This window comes from Hylobates moloch, unplaced genomic scaffold (assembly GCF_009828535.3).
Source record: "Hylobates moloch isolate HMO894 unplaced genomic scaffold, HMol_V3 SCAFFOLD_11, whole genome shotgun sequence".
In the NCBI taxonomy this organism is placed as follows: Eukaryota; Metazoa; Chordata; class Mammalia; order Primates; family Hylobatidae; genus Hylobates; species Hylobates moloch.
The window spans coordinates 93,596,134-93,617,311 of NW_026652286.1; the positions used below are offsets into that span (position 1 = coordinate 93,596,134).

At 48.5% G+C, this 21,178-nt stretch overlaps 1 protein-coding gene across 3 annotated transcripts in view; it reads left to right on the forward strand.

The window, feature by feature from the left end:
• Window positions 1-21,178, forward strand: part of GRIK4 (glutamate ionotropic receptor kainate type subunit 4) — a 483,112-nt gene that overhangs the window by 279,038 nt on the left and 182,896 nt on the right. For all 3 annotated transcript variants that reach the window (XM_032167730.2, XM_058446675.1, XM_058446676.1), the window contains exon 4: window positions 19,128-19,292. In XM_032167730.2, the coding sequence (XP_032023621.1) occupies window positions 19,128-19,292 (165 nt within the window). The remainder of the gene's footprint in view (window positions 1-19,127; window positions 19,293-21,178) is intronic.

Below are 21,178 nucleotides of genomic sequence, written 5' to 3' on the forward strand. Positions count from 1 at the left end.
GTCCTTAATTTTTAGAGTGGGTAATTGCGTGGGCTCTACTAAATGAAATTTACTAGCTCTTTCCTTCCATGGCATATGGCATCGGAATGGGACTGCTTTTTATCCCCTGTGGTAAGTGATATTTCTTTCCCCTTGTCCCTCTATGCATTTTGAATATTCTGACAACAGCCAACTAAGCATCTCTTTCAGGCAACAGCTCTTGAGGAAATTCATCCAGACAGCATGAGTTTATCCAGAAAAGAATACCAAGGCAGGTTAGTTTCAAGGAAACAGGCAGGTTAGTGTCCAGGAAAAATACGATGCGTAATATGAGTTTTTGAGGGAGGACAGACCTGAGAAGTGTTTGTTTTGTGAAGTGCTTTAAAGTTTAAAGTATGTTTGAGGCTTCTGCAGACGACTAAGGAATCAGTGTGTTACGGAGGTCCCAGCCTCAGGGAGGCCGAGGGGACAGGGAGCGAGGCAGGGTTCACACCCACATCCTACATGTGGCCTCCACCAGGAGGTACTCTCCAGCATGTAGAACAGTGACTTGATATTAATACATATCTCTTCCCTTTCACCTTTGGAAAACGGCAACAGACAAATGATGAGAGATTATATGAATATTATTTGAAGGAATGATCACAAGAATATTTTGCTCTTGCCCCAGTGTGGGGCCCTAGCTTGGACTCAGAACCCCCGTGTCCTCCTGGATAAATACTCCCTTCCCTGTTCTGGCTCCTTCCCTGGGGGATGACAATGAATAAAAAGACCCATTACTTGTGCTTTGATCTCCTGGGAAAAGAGACAGATCACTCCAAGGTGGAAACAATCAAAGTAATGGCCCTCAAGATTTTTCTACCCATATTCTTGCGAAGAACTCAAAGCCATTCTAATCTGTCATTTTCTCCTGCTTGCGTTTTTCCTTGGTGTGGTCAGACCTCTGGCTCCCTTGGTACTTGCCAGTTTTGATCGGAGGCCACAGGGTCCTGTGTTATAGACTCTAGCAGGCATGATGCTCATTTATTCACAGCTTTGGCTAAAATGTAGAGATAAGACCCTCAGTGGTGCTATGGCTTAGGGTCACCCCATCTAGAATCAGGGATGTAACATGATGGAGATTGACAGATGGGTCAGAAGACAGCGTGGAGTGATGTTCGCCCAGGGGTAAGTGGATTCTTGAGATGGCACCTTCCAGCTGCCCGGCCGAGCTCGAGTTTCAGAGTCTGCCAGGCACCTAGTTTGTGATCTCTACCCTCCCTCCCCTGCCCCATCACCATCTCCCCAGTTCATCCATGAGTCTTTGAGAGCAGGGGCCAGAACTGCTTCATATCTTCATGTCTTGTGTTCTCAATGGCATCTACCCCACTTGTGCCTGGCGTAAGGTCGGCGCTCAGTAAGTGCGAGTCAAATTGAATTATCCCAGACAATGAAGCTGATCTGGGCTCGGTCTCCCCTGGAGGTAATAGGCAGACCTTGCCTGGCATCTTTGTCTGCACTAGACCCATTAAAGCTCCCAGCAGCCCCCATCACTCCTGTCCCTTCTGCCTTCATTCCCGCTCTGTCCCATAAGTTGTCCAGAAGGCTGTCACCGGTGGGCCATTAGACAAGACAAATGGGCAACTCCAGCCCACTGTTCCTTTCCTCCAGCCTGGCTGTTTGTGCAGTGAGTCATGAGACTGGATATCCCAGGCACCGAACGGCCATAGTCATGCATGTGGGCTAGCCATTGCTGGCTGGCTGAGCCCAGATGTAGCTGGGGGCTCTCCATGACTGCTTTCAAAAGAGAACACATGGGGACTATCTTCCTACCCAAAAGAAAACCTACAGGGAGGTGAGCCTGTCCACAGAGAGCAAGGAACTGTTTAAGGAGGCTAACTGGGAATATCAATCAGGTATCCAGAGACCTTACAAAGTGGCCATATACATAGGGCACTAACTGCAGACAGAATTGCCGGTGATGCCAGGGACTTTATTCATACATTTTGTTCCACGGGTCATGTTCTTTAGCTAATTGTGGGAGTATGAAAGATGAAGGGATAGACCAAAAGGTGAACCTCGTGGAAGTCCAACAATTAGCTCATGTCAGGGTCAAGTGCTTAACGTGCCTAACATTTGCCTGGCTCTGTGCTGAGTTATATGGGAGTTACAGGATGAGAGGAGACTCAGCTCCTGTACTTGGGGTGTTTCCGGTTTAGACAGCGGTCCCGCGGCACAGGGAAATGGTTCTCTGCAGCGCCTGGGCAGCTTGGTTCTGTGCATGCCTCTGCGTCTCCATGCGCATCTTCCCAGTGGCTCTGTGCTCGTCCCCAGCTCACCTGCCCTCCCGGCCCTTTTGGCACACACAGAGCCCCCACTCAGCAGGGATGCCAAGCCCATCACACTTCACCTGCCCTGTCAGAGTACTTCCTTCCAACCCATCTCCAGACCAACTGCTTACTCAAGAGTGGCAGCTGCATTTCCCTCGCTCCCCAGTGCAACCTTCAAACGTTTCCCCCATTCTTGCCTGGTCCAAGTCCTCCCCTGCCTTGTGCCTGCCGCTCTCATGTAGGGCTCCCAGCCTTCCTCTCACCGCTGCCCTGCTCTGGCGCCATCATCCTCAGTGCCCACGGGGCCATCCCGCTGGCGCCATGGCCTTGGGGATCCTCGGCTGCCTCCCTTCCAGTGGCCTCTCCCACTCCACGTCACCGTCGCAGCTGCACTCTGAGTCATGGCAGCCCTTGATGCTCTGCTTCTAAAACCATACATGTCCAAATCCCACGGTCTGAAAACAGCATCTTACTGAATCTCACTATCTCATTCCCCTGCTCCCGCCCTTCCACGTATCCTGGTATCCACATATTCCACACATTTGCAGCCTTTCCTTTCTGCTGGGGCTAACCCATTGGACAGCTTTTTCTGGGTGTTACTCCCTTTCCTGTCCAGTGGAAAAGGCCCAGTCCATCACCCCCGCCAGGTCCCAATGGCACCTTCACTCATTAGTCCCCAGTCCTGCCCACCCACCTGATCACCTCCTACTCTTAGTTGTGACATCTGCCTGCCTTGCTTCTGGCTGTGCCCTGAGGCTGCTTTCAGAAACACACCAACATCTCTTCATTTCAACTGGGTCCAAACAGAAATGCATTTACATATCAGAGCAGCTATTCCAAGCCCTCCCCTGAAGCCACTTTCCTTATCTTTGTCAGTCCTGCTAGTGGAAAACGAAGATGAGACCTTTCCTCTTTTCCAAGAAAATAGAAGCCATCCAGCTCAGCCTCTCTCAACACCCACCACCCGCAGCAAATATTTATTTACAGCTGTATCTGTCAGCATCGGTTAGACCTGCACTATCCAGTGCTGTAGCCATTAGTATTGAACCCCTGGAATCTGGCTTCTGGATGGAGATGTGTTCTAAATGTAAAATGCACACTGGATTTTGAACTTCTGGTATGAAAACAAGAATACAAAATACATAAATGATTTTTATATTGACTAGATATTAAAATCATAGGATTTGGCTGGGTACAATGGCTCACGCCTGTCATCCCAGCACTTTGGGAGGCCAAGGCGGGAGGATTGCTTGAGGCCAGCTCCACTCCGTTGCCAGGCTGGAGTGCAGTGGCATGATCTTGGCTCCCTGCAACCTCCGCCTCCCAGGTTCAAGCGACCTCGTGATCTGCCCACCTCGGCCTCCCAAAGTGCTGGGATTACAGGTGTGAGCCACCACGTCCGGCTGCCTTGCATTATATTTCTATGGCTCAGCTCTGAGTGGGAACAAAGGGACCTGAAAACCAGCCTAGGCAACATAGTAGGACTCTTTTTTATTTTCCAAAAAAAAAAAAATTACAAAAATTAGCCAGGCATGGTGGTGCTCACATGTGGTCCCAAGCTACTCAGGGCTGAGACAGGAAGATTGCTTGAGCCCGGGAGGCCAAGGCTGCAGTGAGCCAAGATTGCACCACTGTACTCCAGCCTGAGCAGCAGAGTGAGACCCTGTCTCAAAAAAACAAAAACAGAAACAAAACATAGTGTTTGTGAAATTTGGTTAAGGAAAATATTAAAATTAATTTTTTAATTTCACCTATTTCTTTTGATGTTATTTTATTTTATTTTTTGAGACAGAGTCTGGCCGTGTTGCCCAGGCTGGAGTGCAGTGGCACGATCTCGGCTCACTGCAACCTCTGCCTCCTGGGTTCAAGTGATTCTCCTGCTTCAGCCTCCCAGGTAACTGGGATTACAGGCACTCCACCACGCCCGGCTAATTTTTGTATTTTTAGTGGAGATGGGGTTTCACTATGTTGGCCAGGCTGGTTTGGAACTCCCGGCCTCACGTGATCTGCCTGCCTCGGCCTCCCAAAGTGCTGGGATTACAGATGTGAGCCACCGCACCTAGCCTCTTTGGACGTTTTTAAATGTGGGTACTGGAAAATTTAAAATGACATATGTGCCTTGCATTATATTTCTTTTCTTTTCTTTTTTTTTTTGGGACGGAGTCTCACTCTGTTGCCAGGCTGGAGTGCAGTGGCATGATCTCGGCTCACTGAAACCTCCGCCTCCCAGGTTCAAGCAATTCTCCTGCATCAGCCTCCCTAGTAGCTGAGACTACAGGTGTGCAACACCACGCCCAGCTAATTTTTTTTTTTTGTATTTTTAGTGGAGACCGGGTTTCACCATGTTGGCCAGGATGGTCTCAATCTCCTGACCTCGTGATCTGCCCACCTCGGCCTCCCAAAGTGCTGGGATTACAGGTGTGAGCCATGTCCGGCTGCCTTGCATTATATTTCTATGGCTCAGCTCTGAGTGGGAATATAGGCTGAGCCACGAAAACAAAGGGACCTGAAAATGTAGTAGCTCCAAGATCAAAGTGTTTTTCTTTCACACATAAACCTGGAGGTAAATAGTAGTGGTCCAAGGATAGAGGGTGGCGGGCGGCATTGCCGTCAGCAGCACCTGGTCTCTATATGTTCTTGTTGTCATTACCAGCCAGAAAAAAAGGCCAGGAACATCCAGGGCAAGGAGATGAACTGGATGTTCTGGTCACTTTACTTCCATTTGCTAGTCCAGGTTTAGCCCATGGCCTCCTGAGTTCAGGGAGGCTGGTAAGTGTGGTCTGAGCTAGGTGGCCATGTGTCTGTATCAAACATAGGATATCATATGATTAAAAGGAAAAAAAGGAGAGGCACCCATGAAGGGGGAGCCGTCCCTTCTCTCACCCCAGATGAGCCTGCACCTGTGCTCCAGACTCCCTCCATCTGCCTTTTTGCAGGGCTTGCTTCAGAAAGCGCTCCTTTCTTCTGACTTTCTCTTTCCCTTCCCACTGGCACCTCTTCTGAGCCCTTCTTATCTTAATTTAAACACCCTTCCTCGGAGGGTGTGCTTCCCCCCACCGATTGTCCTAATTACCCCCCCTCCCTTCCCAGACCGGCTGCTTGGCTCTCTCCATTCTCTTCTCAGCCACTCCTCCACCTGCTACCATCTAAATGCTGCCTAACCTCTCCCCTGGAAGGGCTCTTGCTAAAGTCTCCGGTGACCTCCTGGTTGCCCAGCCCTGTGGAGAATGCTCAGTCCTTGTTTTATCTGACTTCTGTTCTCCTTAGATCCTCTGGTCTAACCATTGCTACTCAGTCTTTTTCCCTACACTCTCCCAAATGTTGAGTCCCCAGAGTTTTACCCTGGTTCTTCCTCTCCTGTTACTCACCATCCTATGCCAGATCCAAGTTGTCATTATCGCCCTGACCCTGGGGACTCCCGGGTCCCCGTGTCTCCAGCCTGGATCGTTATCTGGAGAGCCAGACCAGTAACTTTTTCTGTTACTAAACAGTGCGCTCGAACTTAATAAATACTACACCAAAATCATCTTTGCCCTTCTCCAAAAACAAAAAAGAACAATCTTCCTCTCTATCCCCCTGTATTCTTTATCTTTGTCACTGATGTCACTATCTAAATTGTCAGTGAAGCCAAGAGCCCTCTCACCTCATCCCAACCCCCACTGATTTTGATTCTGCCCGGTTTATCTCACTAGAATCTGCCTCTTCTCTTTGATCCTCTTTCCCTGCCCCTCAGTACCTGTCTCATTTCTCTTTCCTGGACTATTAAAGTAACCCTCAAGCTGATCTTCCCAACTCGTATTTCTGTTCCCACTCCAGTGTATCTATGGGAGTGATCGCCCTAAAATGCAAATCTTATGATGTCATTGCCTGTCAGAAGCCCTCCTCTTGTCCCTCAGCACCTTCTGGACCTTCAGGGTCCATCCCAGTTCTCCAATGAGACACACAGGTTCTTCATGCCCCGGCTCTTTTCCTCCCATCTGCCTTCCCTGCCAGGTGCTCAGGCCCCTCCCGCCGGCTGAGCCAGTCACCACACACTGGAACACACTTTGCTTCCTTGCTTCCCTGGGAAGCTCACTCCCCTCCTTCAAGGCTGACTCTTGTGTGAAGCCTGGCAGGTAGTAGTCACTTAGCACATGTGCGTTAGGTAAATGCGTGAGGCCTTCCCTAAAACTTGCCCCACCACCTGGAGTTTGGTTTCCCTTTATCTGTGCTTCCTTAGAATTTTGTGATTCTCTCTATGGAACCACTTCATCGTACAGTAAAGTCTGGCTCTGTCCTCTGACCCCAGGATGCCTTCCAGAGTCAAATGACCCTGTCTTAGTCACCTGTGATTTCCCAGCACATGAACACCTGGTTCATGGTGGGAGCATCGTAAGATTTTGTCATATCACTTACTGTATCGGGTTGTGGCTATTTGCTTGTATGGCCATGTCCTTCTCTGGACACTTTGAAAGCAGAGATACATCTTATCATTCTCTGCATACGTAGTGCCTTGCTTAAGATAGGTGTTTAATAGGTATTTGATGAATTAATAAAGGAATGATTGAATGAGTGAATGCATTACCCATGTCAATTAGAAAGCAAAAGATTAAGTACTAAATGAATGGTGCACACAATAAGTGCTTTGGAGGATTTGAGGAGGGTGAAAGTGTGGGCTGGAGGAGTTCAGCGCTCACCTGGGGCACAGTGGGAATGGGGTATGAGAATGAGGGTTATTAGGTAGGATTTGGACATGGGTTTTAAAAAATAGCTGAGAACGTTCCAGGAAGAGACCACCTGAACAAAAAAAACGGCAAAGCAACATGCTGTATTCAGTGTTCAGCAAGGACAATCTGGATGTAGCTAAGTGGTCATAGAATTCAGTAGAAGGTGAGTCTGCAAAGGCATGTTGGGGCCAGACTTTGGAGGGCCTGAGGGCCAGGCAGGTGCATCTGCAGTAGAGAGTAGCTAGGTTGGTGCAAGAGAGACTGGAGGCAGAAGACAGGGTAGACATATTGCAAAAGAAAGCAAGGAGTAGCGGCAGTGGGAACAGAAGTGGGGCAGTGGGGGGGAGGCAGATCCCTCAACAGTCTTTAGTACAGTCTTTAGAGCAGATGGAGGGGCTGTAGGGACAGGGAGAGTGCAAGGCAGCTCTGCCAGGGATTTGCATGAGACCAACTGGTGGTATGAAGTGAAACTGGGAAGCCAGAAAGAGCCCCCAATTCAATAAAAAGATAATGGGTTACACTGGGGACACAGAATGTGGACATTTGGACATTTCTTATTAGTAGCCAGAAAAAGGAGGCTGATGTGTAGATGAGAAATTGGGGGTGGAGATAGGGGTTTTGGAGTTATCTGCATAGGGCTGATAGTTGGAAATTAAGTTTCTTAAGGGAGAAATTACACAATAAAGAGTGGCCTGTGGACTAAATCCAGGGTGTAAAATTGGGGGACACTTACGTAGTGTCTAGCATTACATAGAAGAGGAAGGGGAGCAAGGGAAGAGGTTGGGGCATATGAGAGTTCTGGTTCTGTCAGCAATTGGTATGGTCAAGCTTTTTAATTTTAGCCATTCTAATAGATGTGTAGTAATGTATCATTATGGTTTTAATTTGCATTTCCCCAGTGACTAATAACGTTGGATGTATTCTCACATGCTTACTTGCCACGTGTACAACTTCTTTGGTGAAATGTCTATTCAAATCTTTTTCCCAGTTTAAAAATTAGGTTGTTTGTTTTCTTATTATTGAGCTTTGAAAGTTCTTTACATATTCTGGATACAAATCGTTTATCCAGCATGTGCTTTGCATATAATATTTTCTCCCCACCTATGGCTTGTCTTTCATTCTGATCTTTTGAAGAGCATACATTCTAAATTTTGATGATGTCTACTTTATCAATTTTTTAATTTTATGGGTTGTGCTTTTGGTGTCATACTTAAGAAATCTTTGCCTAACTCAAGATCACAAAGATTTTCTTCTAGTAGTTTTATAGTTTTAGGTTTTACCATTATGTCTATGGTCCATTTTTTTTGTTAATTTTTGCATATGGCATGAGTAAGGATTGGGATTTCTTTAACATATGGATATCCAAACGTTCCAGCACAATTTGTGTAAATACTTTTTTTCCCCACTGTACCTTTGTTAAAATCAGTTTTCCACAAATGCATGGGTCAAAGTAGTAATTATGAAGGAAAGAATAGAAGTTGGCATAGAATCCCTCAGAAGCCAAGACAAGTTTGGCTCAAACATTCATGAAGTTCTCCTGCTGTCAGGCGAGGTCAATGCATTGGGGATAGGAAGAATTAAACCCCGAAAGTTGAAGACTAGATCAATGATGGGCGTACATTATAGGATGCGTGGGTTTCTATGAAAACACATTGTGGTGCACTTGCTCAGCCTCTGTGTTCAAGGAAGGCTTCCTGAAGGAGGGGATGTCTGAGCTGAGATAGTCAGTGAGCAAAGATGAGAGTGCAGAAGGAGGAGAGTGAGCAAAGATGTGCAGGCATGCAGCAGCACCGTGTGTGTGTGTGTGTGTGTGTGTGTGTGTGTGTGTGTGTAAGGGATGCTATGAGTAGTTCACTGTTTCTAGAAGGTAGAGAGGGATGAGCAGGGAAGCACAATATAAAGTTTGACAGAGTCAAGTCAGATCTTGTGTGCCGTGCTGAGGAATTCCATTTATTTTGAGGATGGAAGCTTTTAAAGCAGGACTTTACACTTCAAAGCACACACTCTGGCAGCTAGGAGAGGGTGTGGTTGAGGAGCGCCAGGTAGTGGTCGTGCCAGCCTGGAGGCAGGAAAACCAGATAAGAGTTAAGAGGTTGCAGTTAAGTTGTTGAGATGAAAGGACCGAAGTAGGGTGGTGGTGTTAAGACTGGAAAGAAGTGGACTGGTTTGAGAAATTTTGAGGAAGTACAACCAGAAGAAATTGGAGACTCGTTATTGGGAGGTGAGGAATTGGGTGAAGGCACGATGCCTGGGTAGCTGATGCTGCTATTAACTAAACGTAGGAATGTAACAGGAAGAATCTAGGAGGGAAGAGGTGGGTTTACTTTGGGTCTTCGTAAGTTTGAGATGCTCTTCGGACTCATGGAGATGTCACCAGGCTGTTGGATATAAGTAAGGCATACCCATGGAGGCGGCTGGGAAATAGATCAATCAGGAAGCTCCTGGGAGGATGACAAGAAGAGGCCTCTGCAAAGACCTTGGATGTACCATTGTTTAAAGGGGAGGCAGAAGAACATACCTGGAGGGAACAGTTAGAGCAGTGAGAGGAGAACCCTAGGAGAGTAGTTTCATGGAAGCCAAGGAGGTTGATTAAATGAGATAACATATATGCTGTTCTTAGGACAGCCCCTGGCAGGTTGTAAGTCGTAACAGCTGGTGATATAATTAGACAAAGAAACATTTACCAGTTTTGCAAAAATGATTGTTGATGTTGACTTGGCAGGTGCAGTTTGGGTGGAGCGGTGGAGACGGAAGGCAGAGTGCAGTGGGTCGAGGAGAACGTGGCATGGGGTGAAGTCAGCAAATGTTGAGTAGTCATTTGAGAAGCCTGGCTTGCACTGAAAGTGACAGAGAAGGGAGAGCCAGAGGGCACAGCTGGTCAGGGTGGTCAGGGGAGGGTCTGCATAGGAGGGGTGGGCCTTGACTTTTTAGCACAGGGAAACCAGCTGGCCTTGGGGAGAGGCTGAACAAGAAGGAAGCCTGGTGAGGCAGAGTCCCAGGGGAGAGGAAGGAAGGCTGTGGGGGGTCTTGAGCCCTCGTTACCTGCGATTTTTGGGAAGGTGTGGGGCACAAAGTCAACCAGCTCACTGATAGTGGCCTCAGTTTAACCAGTGTGTGAGCTGAGAGCCAGAGGCTGAGAGCAGGGCGATGGCTGGAGGTGAAGGGTGGTGTTAGGGATTGGAGCCCAGCAATGGTTACAGGTGAAAGGCAGTGTTAGGGACTGAGAGCAGGGCAATGGTTGGAAGTGAATGGTGGTGTTAGGGGTCAGAGCCCGGCAGTGGTTACAGGTGAAGGGCGTTGTTAGGGGCTGAGAGCAGGGTGATGATTGGAGGTGAAGGGTGGTGTTAGGGGTCAGAGCCTGGCAGTGGTTATAGGTGAAGGGCGGTGTTAGGGGCTGAGAGCAGGTAGATGGTTTGAGCGGAAGGGCAGTGTTAGGGGCTGAGAGCTGGGCAATGTTTAGAGGTGAGGGGAGGTGTTGGGGCTGAGAGCTGGGCAGTGGTTGGAGGGGAAGGGCAGTGTTAGGGCTGAGAGCCGGGTGATGGTTGGAGGAGAAGGGCGGTATTAGGGGCAGAGAGCAGGGCGATGGTTAGGGGCTGAGAGCAGGTAGATGGTTTGAGGGGAAGGGTGGTGTTAGGGGTGAGAGCCGGGCGATGGTTACAGGTAAGGGGTGGTGTTAGGGCTGAGAGATGGGTGATGGTTAGAGGTGAGGGGAGGTGTTAGGGCTGAGAGCCAGGCAATGGTTAGAGGTGAGGGGAGGTGTTAGGGCTGAGAGCCAGGCGATGGTTGCAGGGGAAGGGTGGTGTTAGGGCCTGACAGCCGGGCGATGGTTTGAGGTAGAGGCGGTGTTAGGAATTTAGAGTTGGGTGATGGATAGAGGTAAAGGGCGGTTTTAGGGGCTACGTTGTCTCCTCTCCATAATTTCTATATTGAAGCCCTACCCACTAAGACATCAGAATGTGACTATTTGGTGTTGAGGTAAGAAAGTTAAAAGAAAGTTAAAACGAGGTTGTTAGGTTCGGATCCAGTTTGACTTCTGTCTACATGAAGAGGAGCTCAGCACACAGGCAGCCACAGAGGGAAGAAAGACCACGTGCAGGTGCAGGGACAAGGTGCCATCCGCACACCAAGGAGAGAGGTCTTGGAGGAAACCAGTCCTGCCCACGACTTGATCTTAGACTTCCAGCCTCCAGAATTGTGAGAAAAGGAATTCCGGTTGTTTAAGCCTTCCAGTCTGTGGTGCTTTGTAATGGCAGCCCCAGCCGATGCTAAGGGTCTGTGGTGTGGGAGGAGCTGGCTGAGCAAGCTCCAAGGCTGGTAGTGGCCCAGCCTGGTGCCCCAGGTGGGAACGAAGGTATGAGTTGGTGGCGGGAGCGGCCTGCACAGTGATGTGATTTCCTCCAGCAAGAAGGATGACCAAGGACAAGGGGCTGAAGAGCGGGACACAGAGGACAGAGGTGCCAGATGAGTAATGGGGATGGGCTGTGGCTGGGCCTCTGAGAGCGAGCAGCCAGGGTCAGCTGGGGAGCAGAGCTAACGCGCTCCCCAAGGTGCAAACCATCACTTTTTCTTGTTAACACAGGGCTCTATCCGGCTGAGCCAAACGGCCACAGGCAGTGTTATAGATACTGCCTATAAAGACTCTCCAGTAAAACCTCTTTATTTTACCCCTGAAAAGGGTAAGAGTTACCGAAGTGCACGGAAATCTTCAGCAGCGAGGCTCTGGAAGAACGGAGGGATTAAGGAGGCTGCTTTTCCAACCTGACAGGTCACTTCTGGGCTGCTGAGAATTTGTGGAGGGAGAACCAGCCCCAGTCCAGTTTACCCAGGGAGCAGGAGGAGAGCAGCCACCCCAGGGGGACCCTGGAGGCCTCTGGCGGGTCATCCACCCTGCAGACCCCTGTGTGTGGGGGCTGCTATCTGTCCACTCATCGCCTAATGCTGACTGCACCATTGCCAGGCGCCACATCTACTACTGGCTGTAGGGGATGAAAAGACAAGCGGCCTTGAATTATTCATTCACTCAGCAACCATTCATTAAGGGCCTACTGTGTCCAGAATTGTGCAGCTATGGAGATGAATCAGGTGTGGTCCTTACCCTGAAGGAGCTGAAAAGATAGACAAATCAGCATAATGAAAAAGTGGCTTGTGTCTAATGAAGGGTACAGAGGAATTTCTGTGGGAGTTCAAAGGAAGGGGAAATTAATTTGGGATGGGGAGTTTGGGAAGATTCAAAGGAAAGAAGGATCACTCTGGGTTTTTTTAAGTATAGCCATCTCTCAGTATCCACTGGGGATTGGTTCCAGGACTTCCCTTGGATATTAAAATCAGGGACACTCGAGTCCCTTGTGTAAAATGCATAGTATTTGCATGTAACTTATGCACATCCTCCCATATACTTTAAATCATCTCTAGATTACTTCTAATACCTAATACAGTATAAGTGTTATGCAAATAGTTGCTATACTGTATTTTTATTGGTGTTATTTTTATTATTGTATTGTTATTTTTTTTTTTTTTTTGAGACAGAGTCTCGCTCTGTCGCCCAGGCTGGAGTGCAGTGGTGCGATCTCAGCTCACTGCAAACTCCGCCTCCCGTGTTCACGCCATTCTCCTGCTTCAGCCTCCAGAGTAGCTGGGACTACATGCTCCCACCACCACGCCTGGCTTATTTTTTGTATTTTTAGTACAGACAGGGTTTCACCGTGTTAGCCAGGATGGTCTTGATCTCCTGACCTCGTGATCCGCCCACCTTGGCCTCCCAAAGTGCTGGGATTACAGGCATGAGCCACCACGCCCGGCCTTTTCCTGAATATTTTCAATCCACGGTTGCTTGAATCTGCAGATGCAGAACCCACAGATATGGAGGGTAGATTATACAAGCAGTTGAGGGAACTCACAGGTACAGATAGAAGGATAAGTACCCCTCCAAGGCGGTGTGCAAGGAATAGCCTGTTTGAGTGGTGGGTGTTTCTCGGGAAATCCAAGGAGAAAGAGAGCACTGTGGCTAGGGGGTCAGAGAGGGCTTCCTGGAAGAGGCGCCTGAGGGAGAGAAGAGCCCTGGTAGGGAAAGGGAGAACAAGGGACAGGGACAGCATTGGCAAAGGCATGGAGAAGAGTTAATGGGCCAGTCCAGGACTGTACATGGAGGCTCTGTCACCTTGTTGGGGGTGGAGGGGATGCTGTGACCGTGGAGGTATGTGGAAGCCAGACAGGACAGAAGGGGCCTGAGGCCATGCCAGAGACTCAACTGGGACAGCTCTTCAGAGAGTGGGGGGGTTCTGAGGTCCTTGAGCGGGTCAGTGGCTGTATGCCCTCTCGGGGTCGCCATGGCCACACTGATTAGGGGTGAGCTGGAAGGGGCCGCAGCAGGGAGGAGTCCCCTCTAGTGTTGACACAAGCATGGGACAAGAATATGGAGAGGAGTTTGGGGGGTGGAGAAGGGCACAATCAAGGGGCTCCCCTTTTCTTGGCATGAGCCTTAGAACTCAGAACTGGGCAGAGGGTGAAGTGCTTGGGGCTCATGGGGAGAAAGGCTCAATGGAAATGCAGGGGATCCCGGCTTCCTGGGCATGCCGGAGGCATTCTGAGTCCACCTGGGTTGGAAGAGTCATTGTGCACTGAGGCCCCATGGATGGAAAGAGGGGGAAGCCTGGGTCTCTGAATGCATCTCCCTATCTCAGCCCTGCCTTTGCTGTGGCTCCAGACCTCCCAGCCTCACTGTGGCTCGGGGCTTCTCTGCAGGGCAGTCTCTGGGGCTGGAGGATGTGCTGGATCATATTGTTCCTCATTAGGCGGCAGCTGAGGACTCGGAGCATCCCAGCCCAGCCAGGCAGCCAGGCCTGGGGGACGCAGTGCAGGCTATGAGCGTTCGCTGCACATTAAGTCTTGAGCAAGCTGCTCTCCTTCATCCATCTGGTCCCAACTCCTGGGACTACTGAAGAAGCATGCTGTTTGGTAACTGCCTGCTGAGGACATGCTTCTCTGGTGTCCCGAGTGCCTGAGCCTCTACCTTGTCTTTGATGTCCACAGCTCTGGAGTCTGGGTACCTGTTGTCATCCTAATTATTCTGATCCTCGTATGTTTTATACCAGCCAACCACTGGTTGAGGCCATTTCCAGCCAAACATGAATCACTGTCGAAAACCTAATGAAAAGTGGTCCCTGAATGGCACAGGGGTTGGGAAGTAGAGAGGACAGGATTTTAGATGTTAGTGAGTTGGCAATGACCTGCCTAATAACTTTAAGCACAGAGTTCTGCATTAGATGCTGTGGGCAGGGAAAGAGGAATGGGGTGAAGAGAGGACCTCATCCTCCCCTTAATAGAAGATTCGCACGTTCCCTTTTTCCCACCTGCTCATTTTCCCTCTGTCTCAAGGTGTGTGCAGTGATGCTCTGTGAGCTGACTGTATGCTGTTACATGGCAGACTAGTGTCCAGGCTGCCATAGCAAAATACCACAGACTGGGTGGCTTACCCAGCAGAAATGTTTCTCAGTGTTCTGGAGGCTGAGAGTCCAAGATCATGGTGTCAGGCAATTCGCTTCCTGATGAGGACCCTCTCCCAGGTTTGCAGATAGCCATCTTGTTCTATCCTCACGTGGTGGAGAGAAAAAGAGAGTGAGCTCTGCTGTCTCTCTCTTTTTTTTTTTTTTGGAGACGGAGTCTTGCCCTGTTGTCGCCTAGGCTGGAGTGCAGTGGCACAATCTCGGCTCACTGCAACCTCTGCCTCCTGGTTTTCCTGCCTCAGTCTCCCGAGTAGCTGGGATTACAGGTGCCCGACACCACACCTGGCTATTTGTTGTATTTTTAGTAGAGATGGAGTTTCACCACGTTGGCCAGGATGGTCTCGAATTCCTGACCTCACGCAGGTAATCCATCTGCCTCAGACTCCCAAAGTGCTGGATTACAGGTGTGAGCCACTGTGCCAGGTTTTGTTTTTGTTTTGTTTTGTTTTGTTTTGAGACAATCTCATTCTTCAACCAGGCTGGAGTGCAGTGGCATGACCCTGTTGGCTCACTGCAACATCCGCCTCCTGGGTTCAAGCGGTTCTCGTGCCTCACCCTCCGCAGTAGCTGGGATTACAGGCACACACCACCATGCCTGGGTAATTTTTTTGTATTTTTAGTAGAGACAGGATTTCACCATGTTGGCCAGGCTGGTGTTGAACTCCTGACGTCAAGTGATCTGCCCGCCTCGGCCTCCCAAAGTTCTGGGATTACAGGCGTGAGGCACTGGTGTCTCTTCTTATAAGGACACTGATCCTATCAGGTTGAGGTCCCATCCTAATGATCTTATTTAACCTTAGTTTTGTCCTACAGACCCTATTTTTTAAGGCAGTAATATTGGGGGTTAGAACTTCAGTATATGAATTTGGGGGGACCTGCTGAAGTCCATAGCACACTCTTGAATGTTTACTTTGCCAAAACAAAATGGGAATAGGTGGAACTGCTGGGCTCCAGAGCAGACCCTTTGGTGTGTGCTGCCTCCTGTGGTGCAGGGGTAATTGTGGCCTTTGTACATGATGAGGCAGAGGCAGGCCCAGCATGACTCTGAAACATGAACAACTACATCAAAACATTCCCAGTTCCCAGGCCCACAGGGGACATGCTCATTTTATGAGAGATTATTTTACTACCTTATTTATCTTATTACAAGTGATTGTTAAATAGTTAGTAGGTTGTAGATGGAAACGTTGGTAACAGTGAGCTCATTTGGCCCAAAGGGAAGGATAGCTGCCTCCGCAGTCTGAACACCATCTCACTGGGGTGGAGGGAGGACAGGGAGAAGGGAGGAGAGGGAGTTACCTGAGAGAGTTTTCAGAGGTCCAGGGGCAAGCCTGTTGCTATTGGTGTTTTAGGGTTCATTGACAGTCTGTAAATGGAGGCTTCCTTTACAGTCCCTAGAAGCCTCATGCACGCTCCCTAGCGCACCCCCTGCTTAGCAGCAAATCCTTGAGTTTTTATAAGAAGGAAGACAAACTTGGTCAGGGTGCAAGGTCTGGAGTCGGGCTGACCTGGGCTCACTTCCCTCCTCTGTCATGCTTCAAACCTGTGAGAACAGGCAGATCACGACCTCTCTGACCTCCAATTCCTCATGTCAAAGTGAAGATAAAACACCCACCTCAGGGACTTGTTGCAGAGATGAAGTGAGTGTCCACTAACTGGTTATGCTGACATTGTAGCTTAATGTAAAGCTCCTGTGTCAGGGATCCAGTGTCTGTCCAACTCATGCTGGATGGCACTGCCAGTTCCTGATACTGTAGATGTCTCTTTTCCTTGTTCTACAGCTTGGCTAATTTTTTCCTATTTTATATATTTATTTTGTGACAGAGTTTTGCTGTTGTTGCCCAGGCTGGAGTGCAATGGCATGATCTCGGCTCACTGCAACCTCCACCTCCCGGGTTCAAGTGATTCTCCTGCCTCAGCCTCCTGAGTAGCTGGGATTACAAATGCCTGCCTGGCTTTTTTTTTTTTTTTTTTTTGTATTTCTAGTAGAGACGAGGTTTCTCCATGTTGATCAGGTTGGTCTCAAACTCGTGACCTCAGGTGATTCATCTGCCTCAGCCTCCCAAAGTGCTGGGATTACAGGTGTGAGTCACTGTGCCTGGCCCCTATTGTATTTTTAATAGCAAAACATTTTTTCCCACGTCAACTCTTATGTGGAACCCTAACCCCTAAAACGGATGCAGGTGGAATTGTGATGGTTGGAGCTGGTATGGGGCTGGAGACCCCAGGCAGCCTCCCCTCCACTTCTTGGAGGAGCCCAGGGGCCTGCCAGGGAGCACCATTTGAGAAGCATTCCTCTAGGCTGCCCCGCTTCCTTTCTAGTTCCAAGGTCGTCATTCTCTTATGCCGCAGTGTGACTGTCTTGGTTTCTGCTTTCTCAGTAGCCATCTCATTCTGGTCGTGCTTCCCACAGGTCGGGGTGTGGGGGTGATTTAAATGTTCCCAGGCTCTTCAGTCAGATTTATGGTGCTCTGGTCACTTCTGCAGGTGGCTAATCACCCCAGGTGTGTGTGGACTTTGCTAGTTAATTCCTAGAAGTCCACTTGATTGCCTCGGACTTGGGATGTATCTCTGTAACCCCATGCATGGCCAACCTGAGTAAATGACATTTAACTTTTATTATTCAATGAAGTTATGCATGTAAATAAATCCATAAATCAAGGAAGAAATGCTTTGCAATATTCTGTGTCCTGATTTTGGGTTTGTGGGATGGATTACAGTGAGTATGGAGCAATACACAGAAAAGACAGCATAGAACCTGGATCTCTATGTCCACACAGACATTCAAGGGCCACATGTCAGTGAAATGTATTTGGCTTGATTCCCTGTGTTGCTTTGCTGAGTTCTCAACCTCTGAAAGATAAGGTTGATATTCCTTTTAATATAATGGCTTTATTGAGATATAACTTGCATACCACATAATTCACTTAAAGTGTATAATTCAGTGTTTTTTTTTTTTTGTATATTCACAGAGTAGTGAAACTATTATCACAATTTTAGGAACATTTCATCACCCCCAAAAAGAACACCACATGCATTAGCAGACACTCCCCATTTCTCCCAACCCTAGGCAACCACAAATCTTTCTGCCTCTGTGGATTCAGCTATTCTGGACATTTCATATGCGTGGAACTGTCCAATATGTATTTTTTGTGTGTGTCTGGCTTTTTTTACTTAGCCTAATGGTTTGTTTGTTTTTTCAGATGGAGTCTCGCTCTGTCACCCAGGCCAGAGTGCAGTGACACTATCTCAGCTCACTGCAATCTCCACTTCCTGGGTGCAAGTGATTCTCCTACCTCAGCCTCCCGAGTAGCTGGGATTACAGACGTCATGCCACCACACCTGGCTAATTTTTGTGTTTTTAGTAGAGACAGAGTTTCACCATATTGGCCAAGCTGGTCTCGAACTCCTGACCTCAAGTGATCTGCCCGCCTCAGCCTTCCAAAATGTTGGGATTACAGGCATGAGACATGTGTCCAGCCACACTTAGCATAATGTTTTTAAGGTTCATTCATATTGTAGCATGTATCAGTATCTGTTATTTTTTATTGTTGAGTAATATTCCATTGTATGGGTAAACCACATTTTATTTATCAATCTATGGACATTTGGGTTTCTTTTTGGCAATTATGAATAATGCTGCTATGTATATTTGTGTACAAGTTTTTGTGTGATCTTCATTTTTTTAACATCTCCATCAAGAGAATTAAGAATCTCTATAGCTAGATGTATTGAGTGCCTACTGTGTGCAAGATCCTGTGTTGAGCCCATGCCATATCCTGTAATCTTCACAATAGCCCAAGGCTCTCTCCACTTCCTTAAAAGCAAGGCAACTGAGGTCCCAGAGCCGTGGAGGGCTGGAGCTGGGATTGGAAGCCAGTTGTTTGTGATACCATGACACTTATCCTTAACACTGCTCCCAGAAGTTGGGCAACTGTTGGTATTACACCACTGCAGTCATCCACACTGAATAAGTCACACTGATTAAATCTGTGTGCTGTGCCACTTCCATACGTTATCTTAGTGAATCCTCACACCAACCCTGTGAGGTTGTCCTACTCTTTCTAATGTTCAGTGAAGAAAAGAGGTTCAGAGAAACTAAGTAGCTCTCTTTGGTGGCATGGCCCATCGGTGTCAGAGCCTGGGGAGCCAGCATTCAGCAGTGTCTGGCAGCTGCTCCTTGAGGCCACAGCCCTCCCTCACAGACCTGGCATCCTTTAACCCTCTTTCACCTCAGGGAGAGTTTCTCATATGTTCAGAATACCATTTCAAAGGACAGCCATTACCCGCCTCACTTTGCACAATGCCTGCTTGCAGACAGGTATCCAAGTATCAGGATGCCTGCACCTGGGGACTTCGTGCAGACAGGACCCCTAGTGGCCTGCTCTGGTATTACAGGGTTCCTGAGGCGTGCATCCACATTAGAATTCACTTCTACACCTGGCTGCAAACCAAGACCCTTAAGCTTGGAAAGAACTTGCTCTGGGGGACGGTTCTGAGCAAGGCAGGATGGAGAGGGACTTGGGGCACTGCCTGGAAGAGGAAGGTGGCAGCAGGGGGAAGCTGGAGAAGGAGGAGGGTAACAGTAGCGGTGGAGTACCAATTGTCTCCGTGTGGTTGCCTGCCCACAGCTGCTATCTTGGACGACCCCATGGAGTGCAGCAGAGGGGAGCGGCTCTCCATCACCCTGGCCAAGAACCGCATCAACCGCGCTCCTGAGAGGCTGGGCAAGGCCAAGGTCGAAGTGGACATCTTTGAGCTTCTCAGAGACAGCGAGTACGAGACTGCAGAAACCAGTACGTAGACTGGGCAGGGCTGCCTCTTCCTCTGCTGGCAGGGGATGGATGAGCAGTGGTGTAAGCTGCACCCATCAGTCACCAGGCCTCTGAGATATCTGATATCGCTATTTCCAGAGGAAGGAGAGGAACTTGAACCAGGAGGTCCTGTGAAGCTCTCAGCCTGGATGAGATTCCCAGGTTTTGTTGCGAAATCACGTGTGGAGTAGAATTAAGACAGGATACCCATTCATTCATTCATCCACTCATTCATTGCTTTATATATTGATTCATTCATCTTCTGGACATTTTGTCCACAAGTCCCTGAATGAAATCTCGTGTGTGATAAGAGAGACGGCCAGCCCAAGGGTATCTTAGCCATTACACATCTGACTGCTTACCTTGCTTCCTTATGCTAAGGGCGGTGTTGTGGGAGAAACTGGGACTTGGGATGGAATTTGACCACTCACTCAGATAAGTCACTAAGCCCCTTATCCTATCCTATCCAAACCTCAGTTTCTTCATCTTTAAAATAGGAATACTAGGCTCTATTTTGCAAATCTTGCAGGTTGTTAGGTTGTTGTGAGGTTTTTTTTTTTTTTTTTTTTTTTTTTAAGCAGAGTCTTGCTCTGTCGCCCAGGCTGGAATGCAGTTGCACGATCTCAGCTCACTGCAACCTCTGCCTCCCGTGTTCAAGTGATTCTCGTGCCTCAGCCTCCCCAGTAGCTGAGATTACAGGGGTGTGCCACCATGCCCGGCTAATTTTTGTATTTTTAGTAGATACAGGGTTTCGCCATGTTGGCCAGGTTGGTCTTAAACTCCTGACCCCAAGTGATCTGCCTACCTCAGCCTCCCAAAGTGCTGGGATTATAGGCATGAGCCACTGCACCCGGCCTATTGTGAGATTTAAATTATTTTAAATGTAGGAAAATCTGTGAATTGCGGTGTTTTACAGGCATACATAGTAGGTCGCTCAAGTCACACATATGGAGTCCCTACTATGCGCTGGGTACTGCTTTTGATTCTCACCTAAGAGTTAAGTGTTATCACTTCCACTTTAGAAAAGAAACTGAGGCTCAAAGCCATTGAATCATTTGCCAGACCACAATGGCTGAGCTGGTCCTGGACCCTGTGTGCCCAGCGCAGTCCATGATACCTCCCTACAGTCCTCCAGCCTGTTGTTTGTATTACCCTGACAACTTTACAAGACTAGGCCCAAGTTAGTGGGCTAGTGGCTTGTGGCTAAGCTGGAAATGGAACAGCTCCAGTTCAGAGGGCAGGAGAAGAGCCCCTCAAATCAGAGATAATAGTATCTATTCCCTAAGACTTTGAAGAGTCCCCGTCTCCTCCCTTTCTAACCCGTTTCAACCTTTGACCATACTCAGTGGCAAAAATAAGTAAACAAAACAAAAGAACAACTTGCTCAAATACATCTGTTCTTCCATCTGAGGATCCAGTAATGCTCCTGCCTGGGCTGTTAGGGTTGCAAGAAAATCAGTACGTCCACACCGGCCCAAACATCACATGTGGGGTGTTGTGAGATCCAGAAAAGGTAAGAAGCGATGCAGGCAGTGGCTCTGGAGACTCCCCAGCCTTTCTCCCTCTCACAGCTTCCTTCATGCTCCTGTGGTGTTGGATCCAGGCTCTTTCCTCTCTCTTAGTTTGGGTTCCCTGGTTTATTCATCATGTACTTGTCCATAATGACCACCCAGACCTGATTTACTCTCTGTTTATTCATTCAGAAACTTTTATTGAGCATTGACTCTATCTCAGGCATAATTCAGGATATCAGGCATTGGGAACAAAGCAGGAAATAAGATAGATGTGCTCCTGCCCTCAGGTAGCTTTCAGTCTGTCTTTAGGGTGCACATCAGGGGCAGCTTCCCCCATTGCCTCTTAACGTGCAT